This window comes from Echeneis naucrates, chromosome 4 (assembly GCF_900963305.1).
Source record: "Echeneis naucrates chromosome 4, fEcheNa1.1, whole genome shotgun sequence".
NCBI classification, from domain to species: Eukaryota; Metazoa; Chordata; class Actinopteri; order Carangiformes; family Echeneidae; genus Echeneis; species Echeneis naucrates.
This window is the reverse complement of record NC_042514.1, coordinates 2,814,714-2,838,217: the sequence shown is the minus strand read 5'-3', so window position 1 is coordinate 2,838,217 and position 23,504 is coordinate 2,814,714. Positions and strand designations below refer to the sequence as shown.

Sequence of the window (23,504 nt, the reverse complement as noted above, 5' to 3'; positions counted from 1 at the left end):
AAAATGCGATTTGACTTTAGATTTTTATTCAAACATGAAGCCAGAGTCCCAGGATGTGCCGATATCAAAACTCTTTTCAAGCTGAAGTAAAAGTTAAAGATTTTACAAAATCATCAATTTATTTGTCAAGAGGCAAGAGCAGAGGCAGTTATCTCGAGCACTTGTGTCACTCTGACAATGTCACAGGTCGACATGGCTCTAGTACCAAAAACTGCTGTTTACTTTAAATGAGGCAGTCCCCATTGGAAACCCACACAGGTATATAAAGGGACAAAGTTAAATGTTAACTTCCACTCCTCAGTTTCACCATGCAGGGGCTCCTCCTCTGCTGCTTTGTGGCCCTGTCAGGTAAGTTTTCATCGCTTCATTTCTATTATTTTACTTGCAGAAACCCCCTTAATATTATTTTACCTGCAGAAGCTTCATTCATATTCATGTATTTTAATTTGAAGCAGTCAGGACATAGCCTGAGCTGCAAAGTTTTTGAAAATCACTGATAATGCAGAGGTTTGCTTGGCTATTTCTAAATATAATTTTTCTGGTGGATACATGATAAATTCCACAATTGAACAAATGAGATGTGCTCAATGATAAATAGAAGAGAATGTCATTATAACGATGTTCTGCTGTTGATAGATACTCAATTAGCAGCATAAGTGATTCAGGAAAGAGGAATATAAATAGGGACTTTTAGAGGGGAGTTAGAAGACAAATGAAATTTAAATTGTACTTGTTTGTGTATGTGTAGTTATAGTTGCATTTTAATTTTTAAAACTTAACTGTTTTAATTTACCGTTAAATTTGTGAGAAATCACATGAAACATATGAAATGTATTGCTCAGACACTGACGCTTTGTTTGACCTCATTCTTTCAGCGTGTCAAACAGTCCGTTATGGTGAGTCTAAAAGTTTAAACTCTATTTTTATCACAAAAAGAAATGACTGTTGGCTGAATTAATTTTGGAAACATGTTCCAGAGCTCAGCCTGAACCCAAGGAAGACCTATGAGTACAAATATGAGGGAGCGGTGAATTTCGGGCTCGGTGTGCCAAACCTCGCAGAGTCTGGCATGAAGCTGACATGCAAGGTCAAGATCCTCGGCCTTTCCACGCAGACGTTCATCCTGCAGGTAAGAGGAAGATTTTAAAGCTACTTCAGCAGCGCAGCATAAACAACATGTTATTGATTCCTTTCGCATGTTTTGTTTTTTTGTTGTTTTTTTTTTTTACGTAGCATTTATTTTCATTTTGTATATTATTGTGTAATGCTATATGCAATAAGCACGTTAAACAGACTGTTATTACTTTATAAGTAAAATGTCTCACAAGCAAACAAAACCTTTTCTTTTAGTGGACACACAACAACATCATATTTGAATGATGTTTCCATATCTGGCCTTATTTTAAGAGAGACCAGGGTGATTAAAACATTTTTCTGTTAATGACAAGCTACTAAATACAGAAAATATGAAGATGATTTTATGTTTATTGAAATATTGTAAGAGAGAGTGAGAAAGAAATAAAAAAGGCAAGAGAAAGAGAGAGAGAGAGAACGAAAGAAAGAAAGAAAGTCAGTCTGACAGAGAGTGTAAAGTAGAGAAAGTCATTCAGAAGCCATCGGTGGATGTGGGCTCCTTGGGTGTTTTCCAGCTTTGTGGTTTCCTGAGCCCCAGAAAGTGGCGTATTCTTTTCCAGTTGGACTTTTTCTTTGTTCTGGTGGGCAGGATCTCCTCTGACACCTCAGCATCGATGGGCTCTGGTTTGGGATCAGAGGGAGCACTAGGGAGGGGCTCCTCCTGCTTGTCTAGTTCATTCTGGTTGTTGTTGGTCTCTGCAGGCTCATCCTCAGGCTGCTCTTGGTCCTCATCGCTCTGATGTGAGACAATGTTGTCTTGGGGAGCCTGCTTGTTGTCTCTTTCAGCCTCGAGCTCTGTGGAGAGCTGCAGGTTTAGAGAGAGCTGAGCGTTCAGCTGACGTTTTAGTTCCTCCACCTCTTTTTGCAGGAGCATCTTCTCTTCAGCAGTGTTTTGCTGCAAGAGGCTGATCTCTGCTATCTTCTGTTGGAGGGCGTCCTGCTCAGCCTTCATCTTTTGCTGAGCGTTCAGCTGAAGTTTTAGTTCCTCCACCTCTTTTTGCAGGAGCATCTCCTCCTCAGCAGTGTTTTGCTGCAAGAGGCTGATCTCTGCTATCTTCTGATGGAGGGCGTCCTGCTCAGCCTTCATCTTTTGCTGAGCGTTCAGCTGAAGTTTTAGTTCCTCCACCTCTTTTTGCAGGAGCATCTCCTCCTCAGCAGTGTTTTGCTGCAAGAGGCTGATCTCTGCTATCTTCTGATGGAGGGCGTCCTGCTCAGCCTTCATCTTTTGCTGAGCGTTCAGCTGAAGTTTTAGTTCCTCCACCTCTTTTTGCAGGAGCATCTTCTCTTCAGCAGTGTTTTGCTGCAAGAGGCTGATCTCTGCTATCTTCTGATGGAGGGCGTCCTGCTCAGCCTTCATCTTTTGCTCCAGGGCCAGGTTCTCCTTGACTTGGTCAGCATGAGCTTGTTTTTCCTCCTGGAGATCCCGCTGCAGTTTGTCAGCCTCCTGTCTGACAGTGAGGACATCAGCTTCGTATCTTTGGGTGGCCTCATGGTTCAAACCTCTCAGTCTGTCCAGCTCTTCTTGCAGAACTTTGTTCTTCTGTCTCTCTACCTGGAGCTCAGCCGTGAACTTTTCCTGGCTGACAAAATGTGCCACCTGCAGCTCCTCATAGTCTTTTTGGAGGAGTTTCTTCTTCTTTCTCTTGATGTTGTTGTGAACCTGGCTGGCGACCTTTGCGGTGCTCAGGGTTTCTGGATCATAGTATTTTTGGAGGCTCTCCAGCTCTCGCCGAGTCTCTTTTTCCTTGTTGATATACATTTCCTTGAGGGATTTCTGCTTGGCCAGCTGCTGTCTGGTCTGGTCCAGCTCTTGGGTTAGTTGGAGCCTCCAGTTTTGTTCGTTCATGTAGTTGGCTCTCTCCTTTTCCAGCAGGACGTTGAGGTTTAAAATTTCTTGTTGAAGCTCCCCGTACACCGTGTTTTGGCCGTGGATCTCGTCGGTGACCTGCATGGTGGTTGTCTGGTTTGGCTCCATTTCACTCTGACTTGTCGTTTGCTGAGCTTGTGGAAGTGGCTGTAGACTTGTTGTCCAAAGTTTACCTTGCTCTCTAAAGAGAATTCTGTGAGTGTGTGTGAATGTGCTGGGGTATTAACCTCCTACAGTGAGGTCACTGATGATGTCACAGATGAAAGGCACTGTGGTGGAATGTTCCATTTCTTCTTCTACTCCTTTTTTTCTGCGTCTTTAGAAAAGAATTTCCCCTCAAATTTCAAAGCCAGTTTTAAAGCCTATTATTATTAAATATCAGTTAAAAAACACAAATTGGTCTCAGTGAAATCATTCCTTGATTAAAATCCCCAGATTATTAGATCCATAGTTGAGCTGGAATCAGACCCGGTATTGTGACGTTCATCCTGCAGGTAAGAGGAAGATTTTAAAGCTAATCTACTTCAGCAGCGCAGCATAAACAACATGTTATTGATTCCTTTCACATGTTTTGTTTTGGTTTTTTTTTTTTTGTTTTTTTTTTTACGTAGCATTTATTTTAATTTTGTATATTATTGTGTAATGCTATATGCAATAAGCACGTTAAACAGACTGTTATTACTTTATAAGTAAAATGTCTCACAAGCAAACAAAACCTTTTCTTTTAGTGGACACACAACAACATCATATTTGAATGATGTTTCCATATCTGGCCTTATTTTAAGAGAGACCAGGGTGATTAAAACATTTTTCTGTAAATGACAAGCTACTAAATACAGAAAATATGAAGATGATTTTATGTTTATTGAAATATTGTAAGAGAGAGTGAGAAAGAAATAAAAAAGGCAAGAGAAAGAGAGAGAGAGAGAACGAAAGAAAGAAAGAAAGTCAGTCTGACAGAGAGTGTAAAGTAGAGAAAGTCATTCAGAAGCCATCGGTGGATGTGGGCTCCTTGGGTGTTTTCCAGCTTTGTGGTTTCCTGAGCCCCAGAAAGTGGCGTATTCTTTTCCAGTTGGACTTTTTCTTTGTTCTGGTGGGCAGGATCTCCTCTGACACCTCAGCATCGGTGGGCTCTGGTTTGGGATCAGAGGGAGCACTAGGGAGGGGCTCCTCCTGCTTGTCTAGTTCATTCTGGTTGTTGTTGGTCTCTGCAGGCTCATCCTCAGGCTGCTCTTGGTCCTCATCGCTCTGATGTGAGACAATGTTGTCTTGGGGAGCCTGCTTGTTGTCTCTTTCAGCCTCGAGCTCTGTGGAGAGCTGCAGGTTTAGAGAGAGCTGAGCGTTCAGCTGAAGTTTTAGTTCCTCCACCTCTTTTTGCAGGAGCATCTTCTCTTCAGCAGTGTTTTGCTGCAAGAGGCTGATCTCTGCTATCTTCTGATGGAGGGCGTCCTGCTCAGCCTTCATCTTTTGCTGAGCGTTCAGCTGAAGTTTTAGTTCCTCCACCTCTTTTTGCAGGAGCATCTCCTCCTCAGCAGTGTTTTGCTGCAAGAGGCTGATCTCTGCTATCTTCTGTTGGAGGGCGTCCTGCTCAGCCTTCATCTTTTGCTGAGCGTTCAGCTGAAGTTTTAGTTCCTCCACCTCTTTTTGCAGGAGCATCTTCTCTTCAGCAGTGTTTTGCTGCAAGAGGCTGATCTCTGCTATCTTCTGATGGAGGGCGTCCTGCTCAGCCTTCATCTTTTGCTCCAGGGCCAGGTTCTCCTTGACTTGGTCAGCATGAGCTTGTTTTTCCTCCTGGAGATCCCGCTGCAGTTTGTCAGCCTCCTGTCTGACAGTGAGGACATCAGCTTCGTATCTTTGGGTGGCCTCATGGTTCAAACCTCTCAGTCTGTCCAGCTCTTCTTGCAGAACTTTGTTCTTCTGTCTCTCTACCTGGAGCTCAGCCGTGAACTTTTCCTGGCTGACAAAATGTGCCACCTGCAGCTCCTCATAGTCTTTTTGGAGGAGTTTCTTCTTCTTTCTCTTGATGTTGTTGTGAACCTGGCTGGCCACCTTTGCGGTGCTCAGGGTTTCTGGATCATAGTATTTTTGGAGGCTCTCCAGCTCTCGCCGAGTCTCTTTTTCCTTGTTGATATACATTTCCTTGAGGGATTTCTGCTTGGCCAGCTGCTGTCTGGTCTGGTCCAGCTCTTGGGTTAGTTGGAGCCTCCAGTTTTGTTCGTTCATGTAGTTGGCTCTCTCCTTTTCCAGCAGGACGTTGAGGCTTAAAATTTCTTGTTGAAGCTCCCCGTACACCGTGTTTTGGCCGTGGATCTCGTCGGTGACCTGCATGGTGGTTGTCTGGTTTGGCTCCATTTCACTCTGACTTGTCGTTTGCTGAGCTTGTGGAAGTGGCTGTAGACTTGTTGTCCAAAGTTTACCTTGCTCTCTAAAGAGAATTCTGTGAGTGTGTGTGAATGTGCCGGGGTATTAACCTCCTACAGTGAGGTCACTGATGATGTCACAGATGAAAGGCACTGTGGTGGAATGTTCCATTTCTTCTTCTACTCCTTTTTTTCTGCGTCTTTAGAAAAGAATTTCCCCTCAAATTTCAAAGCCAGTTTTAAAGCCTATTATTATTAAATATAAGTTAAAAAACACAAATTGGTCTCAGTGAAATCATTCCTTGATTAAAATCCCCAGATTATTAGATCCATAGTTGAGCTGGAATCAGACCCGGTATTGTGACGTTCATCCTGCAGGTAAGAGGAAGATTTTAAAGCTAATCTACTTCAGCAGCGCAGCATAAACAACATGTTATTGATTCCTTTTGCATGTTTTGTTTTGTTTTTTTTTTTGTTTTTTTTTACGTAGCATTTATTTTAATTTTGTATATTATTGTGTAATGCTATATGCAATAAGCACGTTAAACAGACTGTTATTACTTTATAAGTAAAATGTCTCACAAGCAAACAAAACCTTTTCTTTTAGTGGACACACAACAACATCATATTTGAATGATGTTTCCATATCTGGCCTTATTTTAAGAGAGACCAGGGTGATTAAAACATTTTTCTGTAAATGACAAGCTACTAAATACAGAAAATATGAAGATGATTGTATGTTTATTGAAATATTGTAAGAGAGAGTGAGAAAGAAATAAAAAAGGCAAGAGAAAGAGAGAGAGAGAGAACGAAAGAAAGAAAGAAAGTCAGTCTGACAGAGAGTGTAAAGTAGAGAAAGTCATTCAGAAGCCATCGGTGGATGTGGGCTCCTTGGGTGTTTTCCAGCTTTGTGGTTTCCTGAGCCCCAGAAAGTGGCGTATTCTTTTCCAGTTGGACTTTTTCTTTGTTCTGGTGGGCAGGATCTCCTCTGACACCTCAGCATCGGTGGGCTCTGGTTTGGGATCAGAGGGAGCACTAGGGAGGGGCTCCTCCTGCTTGTCTAGTTCATTCTGGTTGTTGTTGGTCTCTGCAGGCTCATCCTCAGGCTGCTCTTGGTCCTCATCGCTCTGATGTGAGACAATGTTGTCTTGGGGAGCCTGCTTGTTGTCTCTTTCAGCCTCGAGCTCTGTGGAGAGCTGCAGGTTTAGAGAGAGCTGAGCGTTCAGCTGAAGTTTTAGTTCCTCCACCTCTTTTTGCAGGAGCATCTTCTCTTCAGCAGTGTTTTGCTGCAAGAGGCTGATCTCTGCTATCTTCTGTTGGAGGGCGTCCTGCTCAGCCTTCATCTTTTGCTGAGCGTTCAGCTGAAGTTTTAGTTCCTCCACCTCTTTTTGCAGGAGCATCTCCTCCTCAGCAGTGTTTTGCTGCAAGAGGCTGATCTCTGCTATCTTCTGATGGAGGGCGTCCTGCTCAGCCTTCATCTTTTGCTGAGCGTTCAGCTGAAGTTTTAGTTCCTCCACCTCTTTTTGCAGGAGCATCTCCTCCTCAGCAGTGTTTTGCTGCAAGAGGCTGATCTCTGCTATCTTCTGATGGAGGGCGTCCTGCTCAGCCTTCATCTTTTGCTGAGCGTTCAGCTGAAGTTTTAGTTCCTCCACCTCTTTTTGCAGGAGCATCTTCTCTTCAGCAGTGTTTTGCTGCAAGAGGCTGATCTCTGCTATCTTCTGATGGAGGGCGTCCTGCTCAGCCTTCATCTTTTGCTCCAGGGCCAGGTTCTCCTTGACTTGGTCAGCATGAGCTTGTTTTTCCTCCTGGAGATCCCGCTGCAGTTTGTCAGCCTCCTGTCTGACAGTGAGGACATCAGCTTCGTATCTTTGGGTGGCCTCATGGTTCAAACCTCTCAGTCTGTCCAGCTCTTCTTGCAGAACTTTGTTCTTCTGTCTCTCTACCTGGAGCTCAGCCGTGAACTTTTCCTGGCTGACAAAATGTGCCACCTGCAGCTCCTCATAGTCTTTTTGGAGGAGTTTCTTCTTCTTTCTCTTGATGTTGTTGTGAACCTGGCTGGCGACCTTTGCGGTGCTCAGGGTTTCTGGATCATAGTATTTTTGGAGGCTCTCCAGCTCTCGCCGAGTCTCTTTTTCCTTGTTGATATACATTTCCTTGAGGGATTTCTGCTTGGCCAGCTGCTGTCTGGTCTGGTCCAGCTCTTGGGTTAGTTGGAGCCTCCAGTTTTGTTCGTTCATGTAGTTGGCTCTCTCCTTTTCCAGCAGGACGTTGAGGTTTAAAATTTCTTGTTGTAGCTCCCCGTACACCGTGTTTTGGCCGTGGATCTCGTCGGTGACCTGCATGGTGGTTGTCTGGTTTGGCTCCATTTCACTCTGACTTGTCGTTTGCTGAGCTTGTGGAAGTGGCTGTAGACTTGTTGTCCAAAGTTTACCTTGCTCTCTAAAGAGAATTCTGTGAGTGTGTGTGAATGTGCTGGGGTATTAACCTCCTACAGTGAGGTCACTGATGATGTCACAGATGAAAGGCACTGTGGTGGAATGTTCCATTTCTTCTTCTACTCCTTTTTTTCTGCGTCTTTAGAAAAGAATTTCCCCTCAAATTTCAAAGCCAGTTTTAAAGCCTATTATTATTAAATATCAGTTAAAAAACACAAATTGGTCTCAGTGAAATCATTCCTTGATTAAAATCCCCAGATTATTAGATCCATAGTTGAGCTGGAATCAGACCCGGTATTGTGACCCAGAAATACAAACAAGTTTATTCGTTCTTAGCTCAGGTGTTAGCTTCCACGGTGCGCCAACTGGAAGTGTCGGAGGGGCTAAAGTTTTCTCATCAACCAAAGGGGGGCCCAGCAGAAAGAGTTTGTCATACTCAACTCAAAATGAATGCAGTTTATCATTTATTCATGTGTCATAAATAATTTGGAAGTCATATTAATGAGCAGCTGTTGAAGGGTGGAACAGGCTTTTGAAGCCAGAGTCATGCAGGTAATGTTATAAATGAGTTTTTTGAGAATGTAAAATTCTGTCAGCTATGTATCACTGTGTCTGTCTTCTGTGATGCCCATCTGTCAGTCATAAACACATCCCGCTATCGAGAAAAAGTCTATTAAAAGAGCCCAGATTCTCACCGTGTTGATGTTTTATCTGACATGAGCTGAGAAATGAGCAGCTTTTCACTGCATGTGTGAGACGAATCCACTGATTCCCATCTCTGGTTCACAGCTTTCAGATTTAGCCTTTGAGGAATTCAATGGCTTCCCGGGAAAAGGCGCCTTTAACGCCTCCCCAAAGCTCAGCCAGCGTATTGCTGCCCAGTTCATCAAACCCTTCATGTTTAACTTTGCCGGCGGACACATCGCTGATATCCGTTCCTCTGCTGAGATTTCTGACACTGTTATCAACATTGTGAGAGGGATACTGAGCTTTTTCCAAGTTACTGTCAAGACCACACAGAGGATCTACGAGCTGGAGGAGGTGAGTCACTGACAGACAAATAAATTTATCCCACACAGCATCGACAGACCTGCCATACAAAGAATATAACAAACTTTAGATATTCTCTTTTTGTAGGTTGGCATCTATGGCAAGTGTCAGAGTAACTACGCTACCGAGGAAAACGAGGAGACGAAGGACATGACCATAACTCAGGTGGTAGATGTCACTAATTGTCGTGAGAAAGTAGAGATCTACAGGGGAATGGCGACGGCTGTGGTCGACCAAGAGGCCAAACAGGTCTGTTTACCTACTGCAGATCGTCGGAGTCTTTAATTATAAATGAAACACACCCAAGTCAAACCTTCTTTTGTTTTTTTGGGCTTTGCTTTTTATTCTCCAATCTAGAGAGGGAAGTCTGTCATTTCCACAGTGAGGTATGTTTACACAGTCAAACCAACAGCAGAAGGAGGCCTCATTACGAGGGCTCAGGGCCTGGAGCGACAGCACTTCAGTCCCTTCAATGTGAAAGGTGGCAGTTTCAAGATGCAAGCAACGTAAGACAAAAAAAAAAAAAATAAACAAAAATACATGCACATTATGTCTGCTCATGATGTACAAATAACCCGCTTTACATGACTTTGCCTGTAGGAAGGAACTGGTGCTTCTCGGTGTGAGCGACACTGTGAGAGCGGTCACATTTGGGCCATTGGAAAGCAAAGGCAGCCTTACTTTTAAGCTTGTCAACGCAAAAGCTAATATCCCCCTTTTGATGCAGAACCTGGAGGACCCAGTACCAAAAGTAAAAATGATGCACCGGCACTTCACAGAGCGGGAATGTCTTTATGAAAATGATTATATTATGTAAAATATATTCTGGGAAATCAGATGAAATTAAAAGCATTTATCGTCCCTTAAAAGTGGCCTAAAACCAAAGAAATTTAATGTAATTGTGCATGCTGCTGGATTCTAGGAATGAAAATACAGTGTTCTCTCTGTTTCTTTCCAGGCTGTTGAACTGATCAAGCGTCTGGCTGAGAATAACCGCTATCAGATTGACAGCAAGACAACTGAGGATGTTATAAAGCTGTACCAACTCCTGCGAGTGATGCCTTATGAGGGATTAGACGATATGTGGAAGCAATTTTCAGGAAATGAAGAACACAGGTACAAAGCAGGTTTCACACTGTGATACAAAAGGGGGGGGGGGGGGGGGGGGGACAAGAAGAAGAAAGCACCTCTAGTCACGAAAACACAAACAAAAAATCCAGCCGCTCAACAACAAACATGCCTGTTGGAAAACATTTTGATTTGATGCGACAGCAGTGAAGGTCAACTTATTCTACATGTTGCATTCCAGACAGGAAATGAACTGACTGGCCGAATTTCTGACCAGATTGGATCATAGATTGTTTATAAACGTGGGAATTGAAAGTGAGGCCAAAACTGATCAATCTATCTATCATTATTGAAGTCTATGGGAAAATGCCCCTCCTCCATCTTGATTTATCAACGCAGTAAACATTTCCCTGATTAGTTTATGGCCTCAGGCTCTAGTTTCTAGGCTTCAATACAACATGATGTTCATTTTTTAAATAATGCTTTAGAGGAGAATAGACCAAAATGCAGCAGAAGAACAAGGTGGCGGGGCTACTGTGTGATTGACAGACTGTACCACCCGACAGGATCGAGCACACAGCAGGTCTGCTCCACCTTCTCCTCCAAATATAGCTTCTGGTGACGTGATGGTGGGTGTCTGACCGACAGTTACCCATAACACCATTCTCACTATACCTCATTACCATGGTAACATTTGCAGAGATGACGGTATGTGTGTGTGTGTGTGGGTGTAATAAATTATATATTTATTATTTAATTTATGAAGTTATAAATAGAATGTATTTTTTTCACTGTATTTGAAGCCAGTGAGAACATCGTGCTTAAAGCTCGGAGAGAAAATCCTTCTTTGATAACCTTTAACAGAGCTTTTCATTAGAGTATCATCAGACGACGAACAAAATGGTCCCAGGCCATCTCTAAAATCTGATACTGATCCACTTCAGCTGATTAGGTAATTGAAGAGTGTCCTCCCACTTAGTTCAGGAAGGATTTAGTCTGGTACATTACCACTGATGAATGATTTATTATCATGTGAGGCATGATGACAGAAAGGTGATGAGTGAAGGACTGCTTTTCCTGCTCATTAAGATTGGGACTGCTTGTATCACATATCTTACTAGCACAATGAAAAGAGGCATCTGAACTTGTCTTCCACAGCTTTCCTTTTTTTTCTCCTCTCTTACTTCATTTGAAGAATGATCCATATTTTAAGATTGACTGAGTCATTTTCCCCTCACTTTTTAAATATCAGACGTTGGTTTTTGGACACAATTGTTGAAGTCGGCGACGCAAGAATCCTAAAGTTTCTGGAAAGTAGGTTTGAGACTCAAGATGTTTCTACGACCGAAGCTCTGCAAACCCTTTTACTGTCAATCAATCATCTCCAACCTATTCCTGAGCTGGTTGAGATGGCTAAAGTAAGTCAACATAAAACTGGAGGAATCATTTGCATGAAGAATAACAACGTACATTCTCAACAAGAGAAGCCCTCCTCAAACTAAACTGTCTCTGTCTCTGTCTTGCAGATGTTCCTTCACATGCCCTTTAGTAAAACAAGTATCTTTCTGTGGCATACTGTGGTGCTTTCCTATGGTTCTCTGGTGTACAAGCACTGCGCATATTATACACCCTGCCCAGTCTCTGCAGTCCAGGTGATCAAAATAATACAAAAATAAATTCCTTTATATCGATACTGAGACTTCCCGACGAATTGATAAATTATGCAACTTGATTGCATGAATAGCATCAATCCAAATAAAAACTTTTGTGTGTTTATTTCATGTCTGCACCAGCCTCTGCTGGACATGGCCACAGAGGCTCTGAAGAATGGTAATGAGGTGGAGATGGTCATGGTTCTGAAAGCTCTGGGGAACGCAGGTCATCCAGGCAGCATTAAAACCATCATGCGCTTCCTCCCCGGTGTGGCGGCCAACCCCGTAGATCTGCCACCGCGTGTGCTGAGCGCAGCCGTGCAGTCTATGAGACTCATAGCTGCCAGAGATCCTCGCAGTGTAAGGAAGAGCGAATTATCAGACATGCACGGCATCCCACAAACGGCTTTTCCACTTTCTTCATTTATACTAATTTAAAAACAATTATATGATTTAGGTAATTTTTACATAGTCTCTACGTTGTGTTCGTAATGATATCCACATTTAAGGATATCTGACTTTCCTGGACTTCACTTCAGAAAATGAGACTGTGGCTGCCTATGAGCTTTAATGATCACCAATCATTGTAACACTTCTGTGGTCAGGTCCAAGACATCACCTTGACTCTGTTCCTGGAAAAGAATCTTCCTGTCGAGATCCGCATGCTGGCCTTCATGATCCTGTTTGACACGAAGCCATCGATGGCCCTGGTGTCCACAGTGACTGCACATGTGCAGGAGGAAAAAGACCTCCATATTGTTAGCTTTGCATATTCGTACTTGAGGAGCTTCTCCAGATCCCGTACTCCAGACAATCACTTCCTGTGAGTGTGGCTAAGAAAATTACTGTATTTCACTGTTTGTGTTATATGAAACCACATACCCATTTTTTGTTTTTTTATTTTTTTTCACAATAGCTCGACCGCCTGCAATGTTGCTGCAAAAATCCTGGCTCCTAAATTTGGTCGCCTCAGCTATCACTACAGCAGAGGAATGCGCATGGACTGGTTCAATGGTAGGTTCGGATAAAGATTCACGCATCCCGAGATTTCCCTGGAGTAAAAAAAAAAAGTTTTGTCACTACTGTCTATTCTTCCAATGCAGATGATTTCCTGATTGGCACAGCAGCAGAGGTCTTCATGCTGAGGAGCGCGACAAACATCTTTCCCACTGAAATTATGATGAAAGGAAAGTTTTATTTCATCGGCAGAATTCTGCAGCTGCTGGAGGTAAAGAAGCCTCACCACTGAAACTTAAACCTGCTGTTCCTTTCAAGTTATGAACATCGATTGCCTTCATTTCTTTGCATGCTGCAGCTGGGTATCCGTCCTGAAGGAATTAAGGATTTGTTTGGCGCCAGCATCCCTGGATTTAACGGGGATCTAGGTCTCAGTGACTTCCAGGCTATCTTCAAAGTGGTGCGTTTGACATGAATAAATCTTTTAAGGTGGAAAAAATGTTTTTGTTGCTCGACAATGATGCATCTGCTTGTGTCACTTTCAGCTTCAAAACTGGGACACTCTGCCCAGCGATAAGCCGATCCTCTCTGCCTATTCTCGAGCCTCCGGACAAGAGTGGTTCTTCGCTGATATCAACAAAGACTTCATCCAGAGTATTGTGAAGGTGACAGATAAAATGAACAGAGCCATCTACTTTGTCTAAAAAAAAAATCCACACTGTGAAATGGACTACAAGTTTGTCCAGCTTTATCTGATTTCCTGCACTTCCTCAAAAGACGTAACACTTAATACTCACACTCAGGCCTCCTACTGCACCGAAGTTTTACTCATGTGAATAATAAGTTGCTTTGGATAAATGCGTCTGACAGATGAGTAAATGTAAATGTCATTTACTGTGAACTGTGAAATCCACTTACACGCCGCTGTCCTGTGATCTCACCTGCAGGCGGTTAACCCATCTGCGGGGAAAGAAAGCCCTCTGTGGGCCGCCACTGAGAGTTTTCAGAGGGGGGTGTCATTGCATCGCACCAAGCCGTTCTTGATCTTTGAGGTTCGCTTCTTCCAGGCCACCATACTGGGCCTCCCGCTGGAGATCAGCAAATATTATGTAACAATCAATGGGATCACTGTTAATGGTGAGGAGAGAAGTCCTGCAGTACAAAAAGATCTAATTAGCATTTTTATTAATGACAATTATCAATACTCTGTCTTTGTGTAGCTAAGGCAGCAATAAATCCTCCACCGACTGAACATCTGGGACAACTCCTGACTTCTGACATTTTACTGGAGACTGATGGTTTTGTTGGGTAAAAATATACTTTAAATTTAAAGAAGAAAAGCATCTAGCATGTTTAGTCATAGAAGTAAGAAGGAAGTCGTGTTAATTGGTGGCATTTGTCGCATCATTGCCAAATAGCCTTTGTACCATTTCTGTTGAAACTGTTGAGTATCAACCACTGAATATCCCTCTTTCCTTTTTAGCTGCACAAAGGATTTCTGGGTTTTCTACGGGATCAACACAGAGCTGTTTCAGTGCGGCACTGAGTTGAAGGCTAAAAACCCCATCGCTTTTCCGTGGAAGTTTTCTGCCAAGATCAACATCAGAGAAAAGATGTTTGAACTTGACTTTCCCCCGTGCAAAAAAGAGATTGAAATCTTATCAGTCAGGTATGTTTGAAGAGAGTGGGAAGTGAAAACTTCTTGATGGAGTGACACACACAAAGGAGAGAGTCCGCCGATAAAAAGCTCTGTAGGTCGTCTGTGCAACCGTATATACAAATATGTAGTTACATCGTAGATGAGATATACAAATTTGAAGCTGTCATGTATATGTCTATAGGGAGAGAGAGCATGTATGCCTTTATTTTTGATAGGAACTGAACCAGGGGCGTCTGCAGCTGCACAACGTGGTTATCAGGTTGTTCCTCAAAAATGCTGTAAAGGGTAATATTTTAGGAATAGCACAGAGACTCCCACGAGCAAAGCACAAGGACGACTCCAGCAAAACATGACTGAGGTGTTTTTGACACGCTCCAAGTTTGTCTTTAGTTTTTTGCCTCTTTATTAAACTGTGACACAAAGCCTCATCCTCTGGATGTTCAGATCGCGATACACGTAATCCACAGCTCTTATTTTTCTCTCTTACCAACAGCTCCAATGTGTTTGCAGTCTCCAGGAACATTGAAGAACCAGAGATGGCTAAAATGACCCCGATAATGCCCACCGCTCGCAACGCCAATGATGAAGTGGTGCGTCAGGGCCCCGCAGTGGTGAGGCCTGAGACTGATCAGGTAAAACCTTTTTGAGAGTCCCGTTCAGCTGCACATGATGGAGGTTTATATCCAAGCAATAACGTCTTTGTGTTGTTTGTGATCTAACAGGTCATCACTCCAAACATCTGGCATCCAAGAGCCAAAACGTGCACTGAGAGTAACATTTATGGAGGCGGTCTCTGTGTGGAGTCGGAGCTAAGGAGAGAGTATTATCACGAGGAATACCCCCTCTACTATTTCTTGGGATACACCAATTTGGCATTGAAAGTAGTCCCAGGTACGCATCACACATCACACCGCAGTGTAAGTGTTGGTGTTGCCAGAGTCACAAGACTGAAATGTGTGAAAGTGAAATGCCACGTAATTTCCCTATTTGCAAACACTGCTGCTGCACAAATAAAGCAGTCACACCAGGATTATTATAGCTTTTTATTAGTGAGCCAACTCCTGCAGACGAGAACATTCATGCTATTTCAGGGAGCGTTTTACTGAAGAGATAACTGCCTTTTCTACACGGACACCGCAGCTCTGGTGCAACTTCATTTTTCCAATTTTGTCATGATGTGACAGCAGAGTGGGAAAGCATGAGGCTCATCAAAGTCAGGCTCGTGCTTTCAGTGAGAGTAACTACTCAGCTTTACTGCAGGCTGTGTGTTCATTCTGCTGCACCTTTAATGACACTTCAAACTGATGTCACTGCGCACCGACACCCCTTGGAGTTCACCGCCACACCACTGCCGAAACTTAGAAACCTATTTTGCAGTGTGAAAACAATTGAAATGACTACCAGACGGGCAGACTTTCTAAACCTCATGACCTGTTGAGGCTCACTGCATAGCGGGAGTCAGCACGCCCACGCCTGCCTCCCGGTTTACAATCCTCCTGACCCCAACAACCATCCCTGCCCACCGGTGGGGGTCCTACGTATCCCACCTGGCCTCGGAGCATGTTCAGATACGCCGGAGGGAGCTGCCATCCGTTGGATGGATGGAGTTCATGTTGTGCTAAAGCTGAAAACAGATGCAAATTTTTTTCCAGTAACTTTGGCACCAAATCAGAGAATTTAATTTAAGAATTCATAAGAAGATTTCAAGTAAAATATTAAAACCCAATTTAATTTAATTTAACTAAGTTCCGTTTCATATATTCATCAAGTTTGGACCACTTTGACAACTCAGCTCTTCATAATTAACTGAAGATATTATACTACTTCAAATATAAATGTAAATTAATTTATTCGTAAAGCTGTTCAGGCCTGGCTCAACCTCTCTGTACCGCTCTCAACTGTCTGATTGGATAAAAAGATTTTGTATTTGTGTGTTTGCAAATGAAGCTAAAAATAAGATCAGACCACACGTGGTGACTGGAGACACATTTTAAAACCAGACACACACAGGCCTTCATTTTTAAAAGGTACTCTACCTCAAAGCTCTTTTTCTTCTTCTTTTGAATATTATCACACATTTCTTCTTCTAGCACTGCTAATGCAGCCTGTTCACATTTATTAGTCCAGACAATCAAAGCTGTTGACAAAATCCACATAGAAGTTAACGCCGGGCCAAGCAGACATCCGATGAGCACACAGCAGTTGCTCGAGACTCTGAGGAGGCTGTCCAAGGTATTTGGCTACTCCAGCAATGTTATTATCTCTGCACCTGCTCTGCTGTTTAATCAATTTATATTCTCCTGTTCCTAAATTGCGTTTACAGGAGGCCGCTCAGCGACTACGTCTGTCCTCCGACTCGACCTCCAGCATCAGAGAATCTCATCACAGCCGTCACGTCAACATAATGGAAGTACGCTCGTAACCGAGTGAGAACACAGCAGTTTGTACTGAGCAATCTAGTCATGATCCCACATTACCATGACCGAGGGGAGCCATGTGCACGAAAATACAGAAATATGAATTCACTAATCCACACGTGACAGAAGATTATAATAATAAATAAGATTTTGTTGACATTCTGTTTATAGAGTGTCTTTAACAAGATTTCACTTTCAATAAAAACAGGAAAGAAGAAGAAGAAGAGAACAATATGAAGATGATAAATCACACAAGATGACAAGGTGATCCAGTGAAAGTCCAGCTGACTGTTTCCCCTCCTCAGGTCCAGGACTCGACACCTGAAGCTGTGTTCAGCATCAAAGCTTTGGCCATGAGTGGCAACCAGAAGCCCGTGGGCTACGACGCGTCTGTGTACTACACCCCCGAGGGCAACGTCCAGAACACCCAGCTGATCGTGTCCCAAGTCGGAGAGGACACCAACTGGAAGATGTGCATGGACACGGTCATGAGCGCCCACATCAACACAAAGGTAGATTATAAGCACAAAGGGAAGGAGGACGAGTGTTTGTCAGCTGATGTATCATACTGTCAACACTTTCGTACACTGAGGCAACGTGTCCAAAGGCCACGAAAAAGAGCTGCAGCGGACAAATTCCGCTGTTGTGTGTTTTTAATAAATTCTACACACGAGTAGAGTTCAGTGTATAGAAGTTAATGTAGACTTGGGATCTAGAAAAAAGTGAAGCCAATGCTGAAGCACTTTGTGCAGTGTGTTGAAGTCTATGGGAAAATGTCCCTCCTATAACTTCTTTGATGGTGACGTCACAGACACAGCCGATGTTAGTCCGTCCACACAAAGAACACGGATGAATTTACTGATGGTTTCGGTTCTCCCTGGGATTTGTTGCCGATAGCTCCTTTAAGGTTGTTTTAAAAATCATCACGTCTGTCTGTGTGCTGCTGACGGATACTCATGTGTTTCCTAATTTAGCGTTAGGAAGGAAATGTCACACCGGCCGCTGAGTTCCTGCATCGCCTGTCATTGTTGAGCTCGTACAGAATGTGTGATGGTTGTTTGTGGTGTTGCCCCATCACCGCTGATCTCCTGTTTTTGATCTAGGCACACATCAGATGGGGTGCTGAATGTCAGTCCTATGAAATGTCAGTGAGAGCCACAACGGCACATCTGCCTGGTTCCAAGCCAACACTCAAAGCCAAAGTACACTGGATCAGGATCCCAGACACCATGGCAGAGATGGGGCATAGGTGAGCTGTGAAAAATGGATTTGTTTGGGTTGAGAAAGTCAATAAATAAAATGTGAAGGAAGCAGAGAGGCCTGAGCTGAAGGAGGAGGCGAAGGATTACTTTTGTTCACGTTCTCTTGCAGCTTTCTTTGCTTTGCACAGAAACACGTCATTCAGTGTTTCTTATGATACATCTCGTCACATCTTTTCTGCCTTTTCTAGAATTAAAAGCTACATCCCGGGCATGGCGCTATTCCTCGGCTTCTACCAGAAACACGAGCAAAACGCCAGACAGGAGGTGTCTGTGTCGGTTGTTGCTGCCTCAGCAGACAGCATCGATGTGAAGATTAAATTCCCAGAGGTGTCGCAGGCAGCATTTACCTCCATTTTTATATGAAAACGTCACTGCTCTTGGCTGCAGTATTTACACAGATGTGTCCTTTTTTTGTTCTTTTGTCATTAGTACACAGTTTATCGCCAGGCTATTCCAGCCCTGCTGCCAGCTGCCAGTTTTCAGGAGCTTCAGCCCGACACCAGAAACGTGACAATAGCTGGCTTTGGACCTTCATAGAACCATGTGAGCAACATAAACCGGTTAAACTGGGCTGAAATGAATGTTCATACTAATTTCCCGTCTTTTAAAAACACTGTGTAATTTTCCGTGCAAAGCAGATGAGCAAAAAACAAGCAGAAGAGATTTTTGTCATTTTTTGCTCGCTTTATAAAATATGTTTTGCTTTGCAGGGAGACAACAAAGCCCAGATGGAAGCCAGGTGCCTCTTCAGGGTGATAACACCGTATTCACAATCTCACCGCCGTGATGAAAGTGAGGATCATAAATGATGTAACAGTAATCCTTCAGATGTCGCCAGTTTGGAAATAACCTGTAGAGGTTTTGATTTATTCATCTGGAAGCATGTTAATATTTGAGCATCCTCTTTTGAAGAAAAAAAAAAATCATGTTTATGTTCAAAAATGTGGAATTTACAGACAACTGTTCTTTGTGATGATTCTCTCACAATGGACCTGTTTAATATTGAGCTAAATCTGTGTGATTACAATACACAGTGTATGTGTATGTGTACACTGTGTATTTTTACAATGAGTAACAAATCAGCGCTGAGTTCTGCCTGTTAGTTTAATGAGATTAAAAAAGAAAGATTAAAGTATATTTGGCAAATTATTGATACAGAACATAAATAAAACATGAAACATAGCATCATATAGCATTTGACTAAAAAACATATTGACATATTGATCTATTGAGAAGGAGAGGAGAGTTGAGATAGAAGTGAAGGAGATTTTTTTTTTTTTTTTTTTTTTTAGAAATAAATGAGGTGATAGATATCAATTTTTAAGGTGGTATGAAGAATTAGTTCACAGTCCACTGGAGGAGAAAGTTGTTTGGTTTCTTCAGGTTGTGTGATATTTTGGGTGAGATGTGACATATTTGGTTTTTCTGACCACCAAGTGACAGAACCCTGTTTTCTGTATTTTTCTCCATCCCTTCCTTTGTTCGTTTCAGTTGTTTACACCCCATCAACAGTATGTTACGTCAACGAATACGTTCGTATGACTCACACGATGTGTTAAGGTCAGACAATGAGAAGCTGTACTGATGTAATCCTCAGAAATCCTGCAAAAGTTTGAAATTAAGATTGAAATGAAAAGCGACAGCCTTGTCTGCTGCAAACTTCCACGCTGTTGTTTAAAAAAAGAAACCAATTTACATGGAGCTACATTTGCCAAATTGAATTCTCCATGCAGCATGGAGCTGAGATATAAGAGCAGAACGTGAACAAAGCACGAGTCAAATGTCATGTCTGCCGGCCAGATTCGGCAGGTGAGCCGTGTTTGTCAGCAGGTCCGTTTATCGTCCTCATGACCTCTTCGTCTGTGGAAATACTGGCTGCTTTGGATCGGCTGAATTGGATCGTAGTAAACTGGAGGCTTTCTGCTGGAAGAGGTGGATGTTTACAGGGTCTGTGTGACCTGCTCTGTTTGTTTGGTCAACTGATGCAACAGGACTGTTTGCAGATATCAGCACACAATGTCACTGCAGATGCCCTTAAAGTTCAGTGGCTGCGCCACACAAAGAGCTCCGTTCCTTTTCTTGATTAGGAAAAAAAAAAAAAAACGCTGGATGGTTGGACCGTGATAAATCATGTCCAACTTTTTTTTGAGGGATCTTAAAAAAGGAGCTTTTACACTATGGGTGGATTCAAAGCATTTGATGAACATTAATTGGAGCCCCTCGACGGGACTCAGATCACAGCTTCGAGTCGAAACAAACAGGAAATGTCACCAGCCAAACATTCTAATCAAATACTGGTTGTCCTAACTACCCCTGCCTCCGCCCCTCCTGCCTACGCCGATTTTGGCCAGATGGTGTAGGATTGCAGAGTAAAGGCACTGCCATCAAAGGCTGAACAGAATGAGTACAATTATAATGGCTCCATTATGTTCCATTTACATCTCTAATGTCCTGCGGGCTTTCGCTGGCCGGTTGACAGCCCGATTGTGAAGCGGCAGCGGCCGAGCTGCACGCTGACCTTGTGGTGACATGACATCACCAGGTGAAACCAGCGTCGGTGAATGATTGATCAGGTAATGTGGAGGAGGAGGAGGGCGAGGCCGTCCCTTCCTCTTTGTTCTGTGATTGAGATGAGCCTCATTAGGCAGAAAATAGCAGCCTCGGCTGAAAGCCATCTGATAATAACAGCACAATTGCAGACATTGCTTTGCAATTGCAGCTATTGCTCCATGTTTCTGGGACATAGCGGAGACCATTAACACACAGATACTACAGCTCGTACCGGCTCCAAACATCAATAACATCATTTGTTCCACTGATGTTTCATTTTCAACAGCTACAGAGTTTTAAACCAGGAAGCAAAACGGATTTCTTTTAAATGTCACCATTATTAGCTCAATCTTGAGCTGTGCATCTATCTGTGTGTGTGTGTGTGTGTGTGTGTGTGTGTGTGTGTGTCAGGGTGTGAGCACTAGAGGACAGTATTTACCAGACATTAAAATATTTCTGGCTCAGTGCTAAAAGCCCCCCGCCCCATATTTGTTCAGTTCACAGGGGATGTTGACATTTTGAGGATAAATAAACGTGCTTTATCCCGGTCAAACTGCTCCTGCAACTCTGTGGCTGACAAAAAAAGGACATGTTTTATTTTAATGCAAATAAATAAATGAAACCCTCACTGGCTGCTAATGCCTTTTGCATGCTTGTTCAGGCAGCAACACACTGTACAAATCACAGGGTGCAATAAAATGGAGCAAAATTCTCCTTTTATGGCACACGGAAACTTACACTTAATCCCCGAAAGGTCTGTTTACACAAATATTAGGAATAAACTGAAACCACAAACTGGACGGTTCCCGCTCACTCTGCCTCCCCCTCCCCATCTGAGACAGACGAGGAGGGGGAGATGAGAGTGGGCGAGGTGGCCGATATCACTGGCACGATGGAGTGGACACTTCCCAACACCCCCGGAGGCCTCAGAAGCTGACATGGCACCTGCTGTGAGACCGCCGCCGAGCTCGTGTCGTCCTCATCCAATAGTTTCACCGTCACTCTCCCCAAAGCAGCCTGTTGCTCCATTTCCCGATCTTATTTAAAAAAACACAACAACAACAACAACAACTTATTGCTCTGAGCTCAAATAGTTCTTCAGGGAAACTTTCTTTTAAAAATGTTCATGTTGAATCATTCGTTGCTGTTAAGAATATGTTGATGCTTTTAAGATCCTCAGTTTTAATATTAAACCAGGTTTTTGCCGTAGATCGGAGGAGCAGCACACATTTGTCTACTTTGGCTTTTGTAGAAACAAAGCTGCCGACTGACGTCGTCTGGCTCAAGTGAGGTTTTCAGCCCACGAGCTGTAAGAGCTGCATCAGAATCTGATCAGAATCGGACCTGTAGGCCGATAAATGATGTTCACCTGCCGACTATTGGCAGGTTGTTTCATCGTAACACTCGTCCTCAGATAACATTAATCAGCTTTGCGTGGAGAAACGGCTACGCTGAACATGTTTTAGTCCTTTATGTGTATTACTAATTGGGTTATGTGCCGGATTGTTGATGAGGATGCAGCTCTTTCGTGTACCAGATGTTCAAACACAAAAATCGAAGAGTTTGTCTCCAGTGCTGCGGGCTCTGTGACCCTGAACAGGATGAGGATCCGTCATTATCACACTTTCTGTCCTGCCTGTGGGAGATGATTATGGGCATCTACTTCAATGCGAGGTGTGTTGTGTGGATTGTTTTCAGCAGCAGTTTGAACCGACTGGAGCAGAGGCAGTGATGGAGGAACGAGCTTGTCAAAGGCTGAAATACTGTTTTCATGATGAAAACATACGCGTCCCGAGGAGCTCAGCGGTTAATTGCAGTAACACCTTGTGGTTGGCGACACAGCTGGGGGTTTGCACTGAGAACAATGTCATGACTTTAAAACTGGGAACTCCTTTTTAAGGTTCAATAAAATGCAAAACAAGATTGACATCCTGCTCATATAAGCTCTGTTTCATATTTACTGCTGTTTAATTATTCAAAAAGTTTATTTTTTAATCAAGAGTTTGTGTTTTAGAGTTGTTAAATTGAGCTGCCTTTGTGTATCATTGCCTGTACGTCTCATCAGCCTTATCGAGAAGCACCAAACTGAAAAGCTTCTGCCTCAGTAATATTTCAGGATTAGTCTCAGTCATCCACCAAGTAGAGTCCAAATCCAGAAACCCGGCCGCTGACCGCTGTGGCAGCTGTGGCAGCTAAGGCTCCATGCAACGAACCAGAATAAGCCCACCGTAAGATCCGTAATAACCATCTATGAAGCGTGTCACACGTGGAGGTGGGCACCAAAACCACCGAGCAGCCGACACGTCTGGAGGAACGCATCCAAACAAAAGGAACACGAGCTTCAACTCACAGGAAACATCATTTAGAAAAGAGACATTCAGTACGTCTAGATGACCACAATAAAGCTGTGTGAGCTGAGAAAATCAGTCATATTATGTCCATGTAGCAGCGACACTGGTGAACAGCAGTTCTCACTTTACAGAACACAAGAAGAAAAGTCGTTCATAACTGACTTTCATAATTACGTCATGCTGTCTATACTTTGATTCTGACTTACACACCACCTTTAAATTATGAATCAGGATCCTGATCTGCTAATTCTCTCAGGAGGTTTATGGTGCTACAAGATGAAAACCAAAATATATGAAAAATTTGAAGTTAAGCGCACAGCTTTAAATTTGAATAGTTCACATACCATCTGGAGGCCAAAGCGATGAGAAACGTGGGCGTCTGAATCATCGACTGCATCCACATGAATCTTTCATGTTCCTTATTCTGGATGCTTATTTTGTTTGTGACTCGATTCCGCCTGCTTCATTAAAACGGGGAGAGTTAGGATCGACATTAACTTGGTCCATGATGTTAAATCTCACTCACAGCTGAGCTCAGATCAGATCAGGGGAGGGAACCAGGCAGCCAAAGCTCCAGGTGGGGGCGCTGTTGGTCTTGGCAGTGACGTAAGGGGCCTTTATTTGTGGCTCCTTCTCTTCTATTTTTACTTCTTGTGAAATTTTTATGCCTTCCTGTACAGATCAGTGCCGTTCTCCCGTTCCGCCCGTTTGACCCAGAAATTTAGAGAATACACAACAAAA

The 23,504-nt window shown here is 43.2% G+C and overlaps 1 protein-coding gene across 1 annotated transcript; it reads left to right on the top strand.

Annotated features, from left to right (window-relative positions):
• Positions 1 to 308: 308 nt before the first annotated feature.
• On the top strand, positions 309 to 18,406 carry vtg3 (vitellogenin 3, phosvitinless). The gene is made up of 27 exons (XM_029499395.1): positions 309 to 348; positions 876 to 896; positions 978 to 1,129; positions 8,586 to 8,837; positions 8,934 to 9,095; positions 9,204 to 9,352; positions 9,447 to 9,597; positions 9,805 to 9,962; positions 11,167 to 11,332; positions 11,441 to 11,566; positions 11,708 to 11,926; positions 12,172 to 12,389; positions 12,483 to 12,580; positions 12,670 to 12,794; positions 12,882 to 12,983; positions 13,069 to 13,188; positions 13,471 to 13,660; positions 13,744 to 13,831; positions 14,007 to 14,192; positions 14,677 to 14,815; positions 14,906 to 15,074; positions 16,306 to 16,415; positions 16,507 to 16,593; positions 16,906 to 17,112; positions 17,704 to 17,849; positions 18,051 to 18,189; positions 18,292 to 18,406. The coding sequence occupies exons 1-27, from the start codon at positions 309 to 311 to the stop codon at positions 18,397 to 18,399; spliced, it is 3,828 nt and encodes a 1,275-aa protein (XP_029355255.1). The 3' UTR covers positions 18,400 to 18,406.
• The last annotated feature ends 5,098 nt before the right edge of the window (positions 18,407 to 23,504 follow it).